This window comes from Oncorhynchus gorbuscha, unplaced genomic scaffold, assembly GCF_021184085.1.
Source record: "Oncorhynchus gorbuscha isolate QuinsamMale2020 ecotype Even-year unplaced genomic scaffold, OgorEven_v1.0 Un_scaffold_998, whole genome shotgun sequence".
Taxonomy (NCBI): Eukaryota; Metazoa; Chordata; class Actinopteri; order Salmoniformes; family Salmonidae; genus Oncorhynchus; species Oncorhynchus gorbuscha.
Window position 1 is genome coordinate 143,682 of NW_025745915.1, and position 12,953 is coordinate 156,634.

The following is a 12,953-nucleotide window of genomic DNA, read 5'->3' on the forward strand; positions in this document are numbered from 1 at the left end:
TATTAACATCTAGCAGCCACAACGAACTGTAGTGATCCTATTAACAACCACAACGAACTGTAGTGATCCTATTAACATCTAGCAGCCACAACGAACTGTAGTGATCCTATTAACATCTCGAAGCCACAACTTGGAAGAGCTTTGCCTCTTTTCAAATCATACGATCTCCACATTGACTGAACTACACTTCCGGAGGTGAGGTCTTCTCCTGCCATGTGAAAATGCCGTCACCTCCGGAGGGGAAACTGTGTCAAGATGAGGAGAGAGAGAGAGAGAGAGAGGGCGAGGAAGGAGAGAGAGAGAGGGGGCGAGAGAGAGAGAGAGGGGGCGAGAGAGAGAGAGGGGAGAGAGAGAGAGAGAGAGAGAGAGAGAGAGAGAGAGGGGGCGAGGAAGGAGAGAGAGGGGGCGAGGAAGGAGAGAGAGAGGGCGAGGAAGGACAGAGAGAGAGGAGCACTTACATGGTTGCAGTCGACAGCAATCTCGGTTTCCTGGAAAGAGAGAAACACCGGTATTAGACTCGAAGATCAAGACGCTTTTTACTCAGTCTTTACAGAAGATGAGAGCACACACACACCTCCACTACTTCACCCCCGACAGGTTTTTATTGAAGGCCTCTTAGTGTTACTGAGCTGGCGGTTATAAATATATGAGAACCTCCATTAGTTAGGGCTGGTGTCTGTCCTACAGAGGAACCAGAGGAACCATTAGTTAGGGCTGGTGTCTGTCCTACAGAGGAACCATTAGTTAGGGCTGGTGTCTGTCCTACAGAGGAACCATTAGTTAGGGCTGGTGTCTGTCCTACAGAGGAACCATTAGTTAGGGCTGGTGTCTGTCCTACAGAGGAACCATTAGTTAGGGCTGGTGTCTGTCCTACAGAGGACCCATTAGTTAGGGCTGGTGTCTGTCCTACAGAGGACCCATTAGTTAGGGCTGGTGTCTGTCCTACAGAGGACCCATTAGTTAGGGCTGGTGTCTCCTACAGAGGAACCAGAGGACCCATTAGTTAGGGCTGGTGTCTGTCCTACAGAGGAACCATTAGTTAGGGCTGGTGTCTGTCCTACAGAGGAACCAGAGGACCCATTAGTTAGGGCTGGTGTCTGTCCTACAGAGGAACCAGAGGAACCATTAGTTAGGGCTGGTGTCTGTCCTACAGAGGAACCAGAGGAACCATTAGTTAGGGCTGGTGTCTGTCCTACAGAGGACCCATTAGTTAGGGCTGGTGTCTGTCCTACAGAGGAACCAGAGGAACCATTAGTTAGGGCTGGTGTCTGTCCTACAGAGGACCCAGAGGAACCATTAGTTAGGGCTGGTGTCTGTCCTACAGAGGACCCATTAGTTAGGGCTGGTGTCTGTCCTACAGAGGACCCATTAGTTAGGGCTGGTGTCTGTCCTACAGAGGACCCATTAGTTAGGGCTGGTGTCTGTCCTACAGAGGAACCATTATTTAGGGCTGGTGTCTGTCCTACAGAGGACCCATTAGTTAGGGCTGGTGTCTGTCCTACAGAGGAACCATTATTTAGGGCTGGTGTCTGTCCTACAGAGGAACCATTAGTTAGGGCTGGTGTCTGTCCTACAGAGGAACCATTAGTTAGGGCTGGTGTCTGTCTTACAGAGGAACCATTAGTTAGGGCTGGTGTCTGTCCTACAGAGGAACCATTAGTTAGGGCTGGTGTCTGTCCTACAGAGGAACCATTAGTTAGGGCTGGTGTCTGTCCTACAGAGGAACCATTAGTTAGGGCTGGTGTCTGTCCTACAGAGGGACCATTAGTTAGGGCTGGTGTCTGTCCTACAGAGGAACCATTAGTTAGGGTTGGTGTCTGTCCCACAGTGTAGTTCGACAGACAGAACCTCACCCAGAGAGCTGTACATGTCAGTGTGTTAGACAGAACCTCACCCAGAGAGCTGTACATGTCAGTGTGTTAGACAGAACCTCACCCAGAGAGCTGTACATGTCAGTGTGTTAGACAGAACCTCACCCAGAGAGCTGTACATGTCAATGTGTTAGACAGAACCTCACCCAGAGAGCTGTACATGTCAGTGTGTTAGACAGACAGAACCTCACCCAGAGAGCTGTACATGTCAGTGTGTTAGACAGACCCTCACCCAGAGAGCTGTACATGTCAGTGTGTTAGACAGACAGAACCTCACCCAGAGAGCTGTACATGTCAGTGTGTTAGACAGAACCTCACCCACAGAGCTGTACATGTCAGTGTGTTAGACAGAACCTCACCCAGAGAGCTGTACATGTCAGTGTGTTAGACAGACAGAACCTCACCCAGAGAGCTGTACATGTCAGTGTGTTAGACAGACAGAACCTCACCCAGAGAGCTGTACATGTCAGTGTGTTAGACAGACAGAACCTCACCCAGAGAGCTGTACATGTCAGTGTGTTAGACAGAACCTCACCCAGAGAGCTGTACATGTCAGTGTGTTAGACAGAACCTCACCCAGAGAGCTGTACATGTCAGTGTGTTAGACAGAACCTCACCTAGAGAGCTGTACATGTCAGTGTGTTAGACAGACAGAACCTCACCCAGAGAGCTGTACATGTCAGTGTGTTAGACAGACAGAACCTCACCCAGAGAGCTGTACATGTCAGTGTGTTAGACAGACAGAACCTCACCCAGAGAGCTGTACATGTCAGTGTGTTAGACAGACAGAACCTCACCCAGAGAGCTGTACATGTCAGTGTGTTAGACAGAACCTCACCCAGAGAGCTGTACATGTCAGTGTGTTAGACAGAACCTCACCCAGAGAGCTGTACATGTCAGTGTGTTAGACAGAACCTCACCCAGAGAGCTTTACATGTCAGTGTGTTAGACAGAACCTCACCCAGAGAGCTGTACATGTCAGTGTGTTAGACAGAACCTCACCCAGAGAGCTGTACATGTCAGTGTGTTAGACAGAACCTCACCCAGAGAGCTGTACATGTCAGTGTGGTAGACAGAACCTCACCCAGAGAGCTGTACATGTCAGTGTGGTAGACAGAACCTCACCCAGAGAGCTGTACATGTCAGTGTGTTAGACAGAACCTCACCCAGAGAGCTGTACATGTCAGTGTGTTAGACAGAACCTCACCCAGAGAGCTGTACATGTCAGTGTGTTAGACAGAACCTCACCCAGAGAGCTGTACATGTCAGTGTGTTAGACAGAACCTCACCCAGAGAGCTGTACATGTCAGTGTGTTAGACAGACAGAACCTCACCCAGAGAGCTGTACATGTCAGTGTGTTAGACAGACAGAACCTCACCCAGAGAGCTGTACATGTCAGTGTGTTAGACAGACAGAACCTCACCCAGAGAGCTGTACATGTCAGTGTGTTAGACAGACAGAACCTCACCCAGAGAGCTGTACATGTCAGTGTGTTAGACAGACAGAACCTCACCCAGAGAGCTGTACATGTCAGTGTGTTAGACAGAACCTCACCCAGAGAGCTGTACATGTCAGTGTGTTAGACAGAACCTCACCCAGAGAGCTGTACATGTCAGTGTGTTAGACAGAACCTCACCCAGAGAGCTGTACATGTCAGTGTGTTAGACAGAACCTCACCCAGAGAGCTGTACATGTCAGTGTGTTAGACAGAACCTCACCCAGAGAGCTGTACATGTCAGTGTAGACAGACAGAACCTCACCCAGAGAGCTGTACATGTCAGTGTGTTAGACAGAACCTCACCCAGAGAGCTGTACATGTCAGTGTGTTAGACAGAACCTCACCCAGAGAGCTGTACATGTCAGTGTGTTAGACAGAACCTCACCCAGAGAGCTGTACATGTCAGTGTGTTAGACAGACAGAACCTCACCCAGAGAGCTGTACATGTCAGTGTGGTAGACAGACATAACCTCACCCAGAGAGCTGTACATGTCAGTGTGTTAGACAGAACCTCACCCAGAGAGCTGTACATGTCAGTGTGTTAGACAGACAGAACCTCACCCAGAGAGCTGTACATGTCAGTGTGGTAGACAGACAGAACCTCACCCAGAGAGCTGTACATGTCAGTGTGTTAGACAGAACCTCACCCAGAGCTGTACATGTCAGTGTGTTAGACAGAACCTCACCCAGAGAGCTGTACATGTCAGTGTGTTAGACAGAACCTCACCCAGAGAGCTGTACATGTCAGTGTGTTAGACAGACAGAACCTCACCCAGAGAGCTGTACATGTCAGTGTGTTAGACAGAACCTCACCCAGAGAGCTGTACATGTCAGTGTGTTAGACAGAACCTCACCCAGAGAGCTGTACATGTCAGTGTGTTAGACAGAACCTCACCCAGAGAGCTGTACATGTCAGTGTGTTAGACAGAACCTCACCCAGAGAGCTGTACATGTCAGTGTGTTAGACAGAACCTCACCCAGAGAGCTGTACATGTCAGTGTGTTAGACAGAACCTCACCCAGAGAGCTGTACATGTCAGTGTGTTAGACAGACAGAACCTCACCCAGAGAGCTGTACATGTCAGTGTGTTAGACAGAACCTCACCCAGAGAGCTGTACATGTCAGTGTGTTAGACAGAACCTCACCCAGAGAGCTGTACATGTCAGTGTGTTAGACAGAGAACCTCACCCAGAGAGCTGTACATGTCAGTGTGTTAGACAGACAGAACCTCACCCAGAGAGCTGTACATGTCAGTGTGTTAGACAGAACCTCACCCAGAGAGCTGTACATGTCAGTGTGTTAGACAGAACCTCACCCAGAGAGCTGTACATGTCAGTGTGGTAGACAGACAGAAATGCAATTCTAGTTCCGGTAAAACTGCTGAAGTTGTACTATACATAACTGACGTGTTAGGTACAGTCTAGACAGACTGTCTTCATAAGCACAACAGGGTGATATTTACAACAGTGTGATATTTACAGCACAACAGGATGATATTTACAGCACAACAGGATGATATTTACAGCACAACAGTGTGATATTTACAGCACAACAGTGTGATATTTACAGCACAACAGTGTGATATTTACAGCACAACAGTGTGATATTTACAGCACAACAGTGTGATATTTACAGCACAACAGTGTGATATTTACAGCACAACAGTGTGATATTTACAGCACAACAGTGTGATATTTACAACACAACAGTGTGATAATAATAAATAATAATCATAATAATATCACACTGTTGTGTTGTAAATATCATCGTGTTGTAATAATAATAATAAATAATAATAATAATAATATTATTACAACAGGATGATATTTACAACACAACAGGGTGATATTTACAACACAACAGGAAGACATTTACAGGGTGATATTTACAACAGGATGAAATTTACAGCACAACAGGATGATATTTACAGCACAACAGGGTGATATTTACAGCAGGATGATATTTACAGCATAACAGGGTGATATTTACAGCACAACAGGGTGATATTTACAGGGTGATATTTACAGCACAACAGGGTGATATTTACAACACAACAGGCTGACATTTGTGTTAGATATTTACAACAGGATGAAATTTACAGCACAACAGGATGATATTTACAGGATGATATTTACAGCACAACAGGGTGATATTTACAACACAACAGGAAGACATTTACAGGGTGATATTTACAACAGGATGAAATTTACAGCACAACAGGATGATATTTACAGCACAACAGGGTGATATTTACAGCAGGATGATATTTACAGCATAACAGGGTGATATTTACAGCACAACAGGGTGATATTTACAGCACAACAGGGTGATATTTACAACAGGAAGATATTTACAGGGTGATATTTACTACAGGATGATATTTACAGCACAACAGGGTGATATTTACTACAGGATGAAATTTACAGCACAACAGGGTGATATTTACAGCACAACAGGGTGATATTTACAGCACAACAGGGTGATATTTACAGCACAACAGGGTGATATTTACAGCACAACAGGGTGATATTTACAGCAGGATGATATTTACAGCATAACAGTGTGATATTTACAGCACAACAGGGTGATATTTACAGCATAACAGGATGATATTTATAGCACAACAGGGTGATATTTACAACACTACAGGATGATATTTATAGCACAACAGGGTGATATTTACAGCACAACAGTGTGATATTTACAGCACAACAATGATATTTACAGGAATATTTACAGGATGATATTTATTTACAACAGGGTGATATTTACAACAGGGTGATATTTACAGCACAACAGGATGATATTTACAGCACAACAGGTGATATTTACAGGATGATATTTACAGCACAACAGGGTGATATTTACAACACAACAGGAAGACATTTACAGGGTGATATTTACAACAGGATGAAATTTACAGCACAACAGGATGATATTTACAGCACAACAGGGTGATATTTACAGCAGGATGATATTTACAGCATAACAGGGTGATATTTACAGCACAACAGGGTGATATTTACAGCACAACAGGGTGATATTTACAACAGGAAGATATTTACAGGGTGATATTTACTACAGGATGATATTTACAGCACAACAGGGTGATATTTACTACAGGATGAAATTTACAGCACAACAGGGTGATATTTACAGCACAACAGGGTGATATTTACAGCACAACAGGGTGATATTTACAGCACAACAGGGTGATATTTACAGCACAACAGGGTGATATTTACAGCAGGATGATATTTACAGCATAACAGGGTGATATTTACAGCACAACAGGGTGATATTTACAGCAGGATGATATTTATAGCACAACAGGGTGATATTTACAACACTACAGGATGATATTTATAGCACAACAGGGTGATATTTACAGCACAACAGTGTGATATTTACAGCACAACAGGGTGATATTTACAACAGGATGATATTTACAGGATGATATTTACAGGATGATATTTACAGCACAACAGGGTGATATTTACAGCACAACAGGGTGATATTTACAGCACAACAGGGTGATATTTACAGCACAACAGGGTGATATTTACAGCACAACAGGGTGATATTTACAACACAACAGGGTGATATTTACAGCAGGATGATATTTACAGCACAACAGGATGATATTTACAGCAGGATGATATTTACAGCACAACAGGGTGATATTTACAGGATGATATTTACAGGATGATATTTACAGCACAACAGGATGATATTTACAGGATGATATTTACAGCACAACAGGATGATATTTACAGGATGATATTTACAGCACAACAGGGTGATATTTACAGCAGGATGATATTTACAGCACAACAGGGTGATATTTACAGCAGGATGATATTTACAGCACAACAGGGTGATATTTACAGGATGATATTTAAAGCAGGATGATATTTACAGGATGATATTTAAAGCAGGATGATATTTACAGCAGGATGATATTTACAGCAGGATGATATTTACAGGGTGATATTTACAGCAGGATGATATTTACAGGGTGATATTTACAGCACAACAGGGTGATATTTACAGGGTGATATTTACAGGGTGATATTTACAGCACAACAGTGTTGTCTTCGTAACCCGTCCATTGATTATTAGTTGGTATATCTACACTGAAGCTGGGCGATGTTTGTGAAACGTCCACATGGTACCTACACCTGTCGGGATATTGGTTCAGGGATCTGTCTCCCAGGGAAACGGCCCTAACAGCAGGCAGGACAAACGGGGAGACAAGTTTCATTTACATTTACATTTAAGTCATTTAGCAGACGCTCTTATCCAGAGCGACTTACAAATTGGTGCGTTCACCTTATGACATCCAGTGGAACAGTCACTTTACAATAGTTCATCTAAATCTTAAAGGGGGGGGGGTGAGAGGGAATACTTAGTACCTATCCTATCCTAGGTACTAACCAGCTACATAATATTGTGTTTTACAGCTGACGGAAGACCGCCGGCATCGGTAGTGGCACGGTAACATGTTTTTTACAACGAAGTTGCAAGCTCCTGTCCTAAGGAATTGTTAAACGAGTGTGTTATGAAACACATTCCAGACACTGGCTCTTACTATGTTCCCATTAAGTGATTTGAACAAGAGAAATATCAGCTTGATAGCTGGGTGACAGGAGAGCGGCCATGTCAGCTGTCTGGCTGGGCTCAACACAAGGTCAGCGTAGGCTTCAGACTACACATACAACTGAACTATCTGACCGTGTAGACGGGAGACGTCCTCAACTTCAAAACGTTGTTCTCTCCATAGTTGACCTCTCTGTACTCACTACTGGTCTTGTTGTTGTTGTTGTTATTGAATGACACGGACACACCCGAGAGACAACCAGATCAAAGCGAACCCCCAACCCAAACGCAGATCTAATTAGTCTTCAGTCACCACCCTGCATGGATTAATGACCAGGTCAAAATACAAGGCCAGATCAGGAAGCCTCTTTTCTCTTTCAGCATTTTAACCAGAACATTTGATAAAATTTACTTGAATAACAGTGTAGACGCTGTTGTGTTACCAGAATAATGGCAACTACAAACCTTTATTCTGTTTCCCAAACTGCATCTTCACTGTTCTCCAAGCAGGTCAAATATGTTTTGTGTAAATCACAGTCCTTGTGCATATAGTTACGGTGTTAAACTTTGAAATCCATGGATTTTATTTATTTTTTAATCTGAGTCTGAGCGTCATTCCAGAACAGTGGAATCTCCCGCTTCCTAATGAGACTTCTAAAAAACGGCCGTCCGTCATTCATTACCGCATTAGTCAGTTTACTGCAATGTATGCGTTTTTTTGTTGTCGTCATTAGAGACTCGTTTTAGTAATGAAATGACATTCATTGACTAAATACTATGAATAAAGCTCCTGACTGTTTCCTTCTGGAACGGTCTTTGATGAGATACAGTGGACACCAGAGGATATATCAGGCTTCTATCGCGGTGATGAGAAACATTGTTCAATTATTTTGCCGCTGATAAAACGGAGCTCTTTGCTTTGCATTTAATTTAGACCAATTAGCTTTGCTGTCACTGGAGAATCTGGAGCCATGTTTTACTAAGGAGAACAAGAAGACCATCGGCGATGATGTGGAATGAAGATGTGCCTTACCTGACTGTTGTCGCATTGACATGCGAAAGGCAACACACACACACACACACACACACACACACACACACACACACACACACACACACACACACACACACACACACACACACACACACACACACACACACACACACACACACACGACTGCAGGCACACTCGCGAACAAAACACCTCGCCACGACCCAAATCCCGTTTTACCTCCTTTCTGTCCTGTAAACACTCCAGGACAGCTAAATTGTTGCTCCATGTGTGTTTGGGACAAAGCCGGGTCAAGTCGTCCCGGCAGGACAGCTCCTCCGCCAGCTTCCACCCGGTAGCCCTCCGAGGCTGCGTCATGGCCGCAACAGCAGGAGCAACTGGGACGTTATTGACTGGACCGGGCGCTCCAATAATATTAACGGGAACCGGAGGGTTTGCTGGCGGATTACCGAGTCCGTTTCCATTGCCGCTAGGTGCTTTCATGCCTTGAACGGTACACAGACAGAATGGCACTGACATCAGCAGTAAGAGTAGGTGAACACGTCCGCTCGCCGCCATCTTCGGGGAAATTATAGCGGAGCGTCTGCGTGTGCGCTTAACGTTGGCTGGTCCATAGATATACGCTAACGGTATCTAGATCCGTAATATTCCCTAACAAAAATATTCTGACGACAAAAATAAGAACACAAAATGCAGGAATGTCTATTTATTATATGGAAATATATGGTTTAGGATACAGCAACATTTCTTTGTGACATTAACACAAGCCCTGGTTTATCTGTGTCTGCGCCGATCTATTATAGTGTATAGTGCTCTCGGTCTGTAATCTACCACCTCCCATCTCTAGAATGTACCTAGAGATACACTGAGTGGACAGAATATTAGGAACACCTGCTCTTTTCATGATATAGTAGACTGGCCAGGTGAAAGCTATGCTCCCTTATTGATGTCACCTGTTAAATCCACTTCAATCCATTTAGATGAAGTGAAGGAGACCGGTTAAATAATGATTCCTAAACCTTGACACAATTGAAACATGTATTGTGTATGTGGGTCCTTCAGAGGGTGAATGTTCAAGACAAAATATTTAAGGGGGGGGAAGGGGTGCAACTCAATAGTAGGAAGGTGTTCCTAATGTTTTGGACACTGTGTAACCATCGTCTTGCTCTATCATTTTGATCAAGGCCACATAAACATCTTATGAAGAGACTAAATGTATCTGAAGGCTGCTTGATTTAAAAATGAAGGGTATTTTGTCACCGTATTCAGTGTCTCTATTCTTCTGAAGTTTCAGTATTTGCGAAATAAATTATCCTTGTGAATATATCAAATACTGTGCTATTGAAACTAACACTATCAATTTGCACACAAATGAACAAAAATCTCTCTCTGAAGTCCAACCATGAAATAATATTGACATATGATAAAGTTAATTAATTCAGGTAGTCTAGGCTAGTAGACTACAGCCCTCAGCCGTGGTATATTGGCCGTGTACCACACCTCCTCGGATCTTTAGAACAGCCCTCAGCCGTGGTATATTGGCCGTGTACCACACCTCCTCGGATCTTAAGAACAGCCCTCAGCCGTGGTATATTGGCCGTGTACCACACCTCCTCGGATCTTAAGAACAGCCCTCAGCCGTGGTATATTGGCCGTGTACCACACCTCCTCGGATCTTAAGAACAGCCCTCAGCCGTGGTATATTGGCCGTGTACCACACCTCCTCGGATCTTTAGAACAGCCCTCAGCCGTGGTATATTGGCCGTGTACCACACCTCCTCGGATCTTTAGAACAGCCCTCAGCCGTGGTATATTGGCCGTGTACCACACCTCCTCGGATCTTAAGAACAGCCCTCAGCCGTGGTATATTGGCCGTGTACCACACCTCCTCGGATCTTAAGAACAGCCCTCAGCCGTGGTATATTGGCCGTGTACCACACCTCCTCGGATCTTTAGAACAGCCCTCAGCCGTGGTATATTGGCCGTGTACCACACCTCCTCGGATCTTTAGAACAGCCCTCAGCCGTGGTATATTGGCCGTGTACCACACCTCCTCGGATCTTAAGAACAGCCCTCAGCCGTGGTATATTGGCCGTGTACCACACCTCCTCGGATCTTAAGAACAGCCCTCAGCCGTGGTATATTGGCCGTGTACCACACCTTCTCGGATCTTAAGAACAGCCCTCAACCGTGGTATATTGGCCGTGTACCACACCTCCTCGGATCTTAAGAACAGCCCTCAACCGTGGTATATTGGCCATGTTTCAATTGCCCAGCGCCGACTGGATTTGGTTACCCCGGTAGGCCGTCATTGTAAATAAGAATTAGTTCTTATCTGCCTAGTTAAATAAAGGTTAGATAAAACAATAACAAATCAATAATACGAGGACATACTTTATAAAACGACACGTTTAAAGTCAGATTGTCATGAAAAATGACAATGTGAACAAAATATGAATATGAACTTTATTTTCATTGTATTATTTGAGGTCTGACAACACTGCATATTTTTTGTTATTTTGACCAGTTTTCATTTTCTTCAAATAAATGCCGTAAATGACTAAAATAAATATTTGTAATTTGGGAGAAATGTTGTCAGTAGTACATAGAATATAACTAACATGTTCATTTTACCAAAACACCTATAAATAGAGAAACTGATCAGTGGGGTCTCTTCATTTTTTCCAGATGAACATATATGGACGAGTGATGTCAGAGCAGCATAGACTGAGATACAGTAGAATAGTATAGAATACAGTATATACACAGGAGATGAGTAATACATAGACTGAGATACAGTAGAATAGTATAGAATACAGTATATACACATGAGATGAGTAATACATAGACTGAGATACAGTAGAATAGTATAGAATACAGTATATACACAGGAGATGAGTAATACATAGACTAAGATACAGTAGAATACAGTATATACATATGAGTTGAGTAATACATAGACTGAGATACAGTAGAATAGTATAGAATACAGTATATACACAGGAGATGAGTAATACATAGACTGAGATACAGTAGAATAGTATAGAATACAGTATATACACAGGAGATGAGTAATACATAGACTGAGATACAGTAGAATAGTATAGAATACAGTATATACACATGAGATGAGTAATACATAGACTGAGATACAGTAGAATAGTATAGAATACAGTATATACACATGAGATGAGTAATACATAGACTGAGATACAGTAGAATAGTATAGAATACAGTATATACACAGGAGATGAGTAATGCATAGACTGAGATACAGTAGAATAGTATAGAATACAGTATATACACATGAGATGAGTAATACATAGACTGAGATACAGTAGAATACAGTATATACACATGAGATGAGTAATACATAGACTGAGATACAGTAGAATAGTATAGAATACAGTATATACACATGAGATGAGTAATACATAGACTGAGATACAGTAGAATAGTATAGAATACAGTATATACATATGAGATGAGTAATGCATAGACTAAGATACAGTAGAATAGTATAGAATACAGTATATACACAGGAGATGAGTAATACATAGACTAAGATACAGTAGAATACAGTATATACATATGAGATGAGTAATACATAGACTGAGATACAGTAGAATAGTATAGAATACAGTATATACATATGAGATGAGTAATACATAGACTGAGATACAGTAGAATAGTATAGAATACAGTATATACACAGGAGATGAGTAATACATAGACTAAGATACAGTAGAATACAGTATATACACAGGAGATGAGTAATACATAGACTAAGATACAGTAGAATACAGTATATACATATGAGTTGAGTAATACATAGACTAAGATACAGTAGAATAGTATAGAATACAGTATATACACAGACTGAGATACAGTAGAATAGTATAGAATACAGTATATACACATGAGATGAGTAATACATAGACTGAGATACAGTAGAATAGTATAGAATACAGC

General features: G+C 42.8%; 1 protein-coding gene across 1 annotated transcript in view; it reads right to left on the reverse strand.

Annotated features, from left to right (window-relative positions):
• LOC124020934 (Golgi apparatus protein 1-like) overlaps positions 1-9,557 on the reverse strand; it is a 68,034-nt gene extending 58,477 nt beyond the window's left edge. Inside the window, exons 1-2 of the mRNA XM_046336244.1 lie at positions 9,201-9,557; positions 459-488 (exon numbers count right to left, since the gene is read on the reverse strand). Of these exons, the coding sequence (XP_046192200.1) occupies positions 459-488; positions 9,201-9,539 (369 nt within the window). The 5' untranslated portion in view covers positions 9,540-9,557. The remainder of the gene's footprint in view (positions 1-458; positions 489-9,200) is intronic.
• Positions 9,558-12,953: the final 3,396 nt, after the last annotated feature.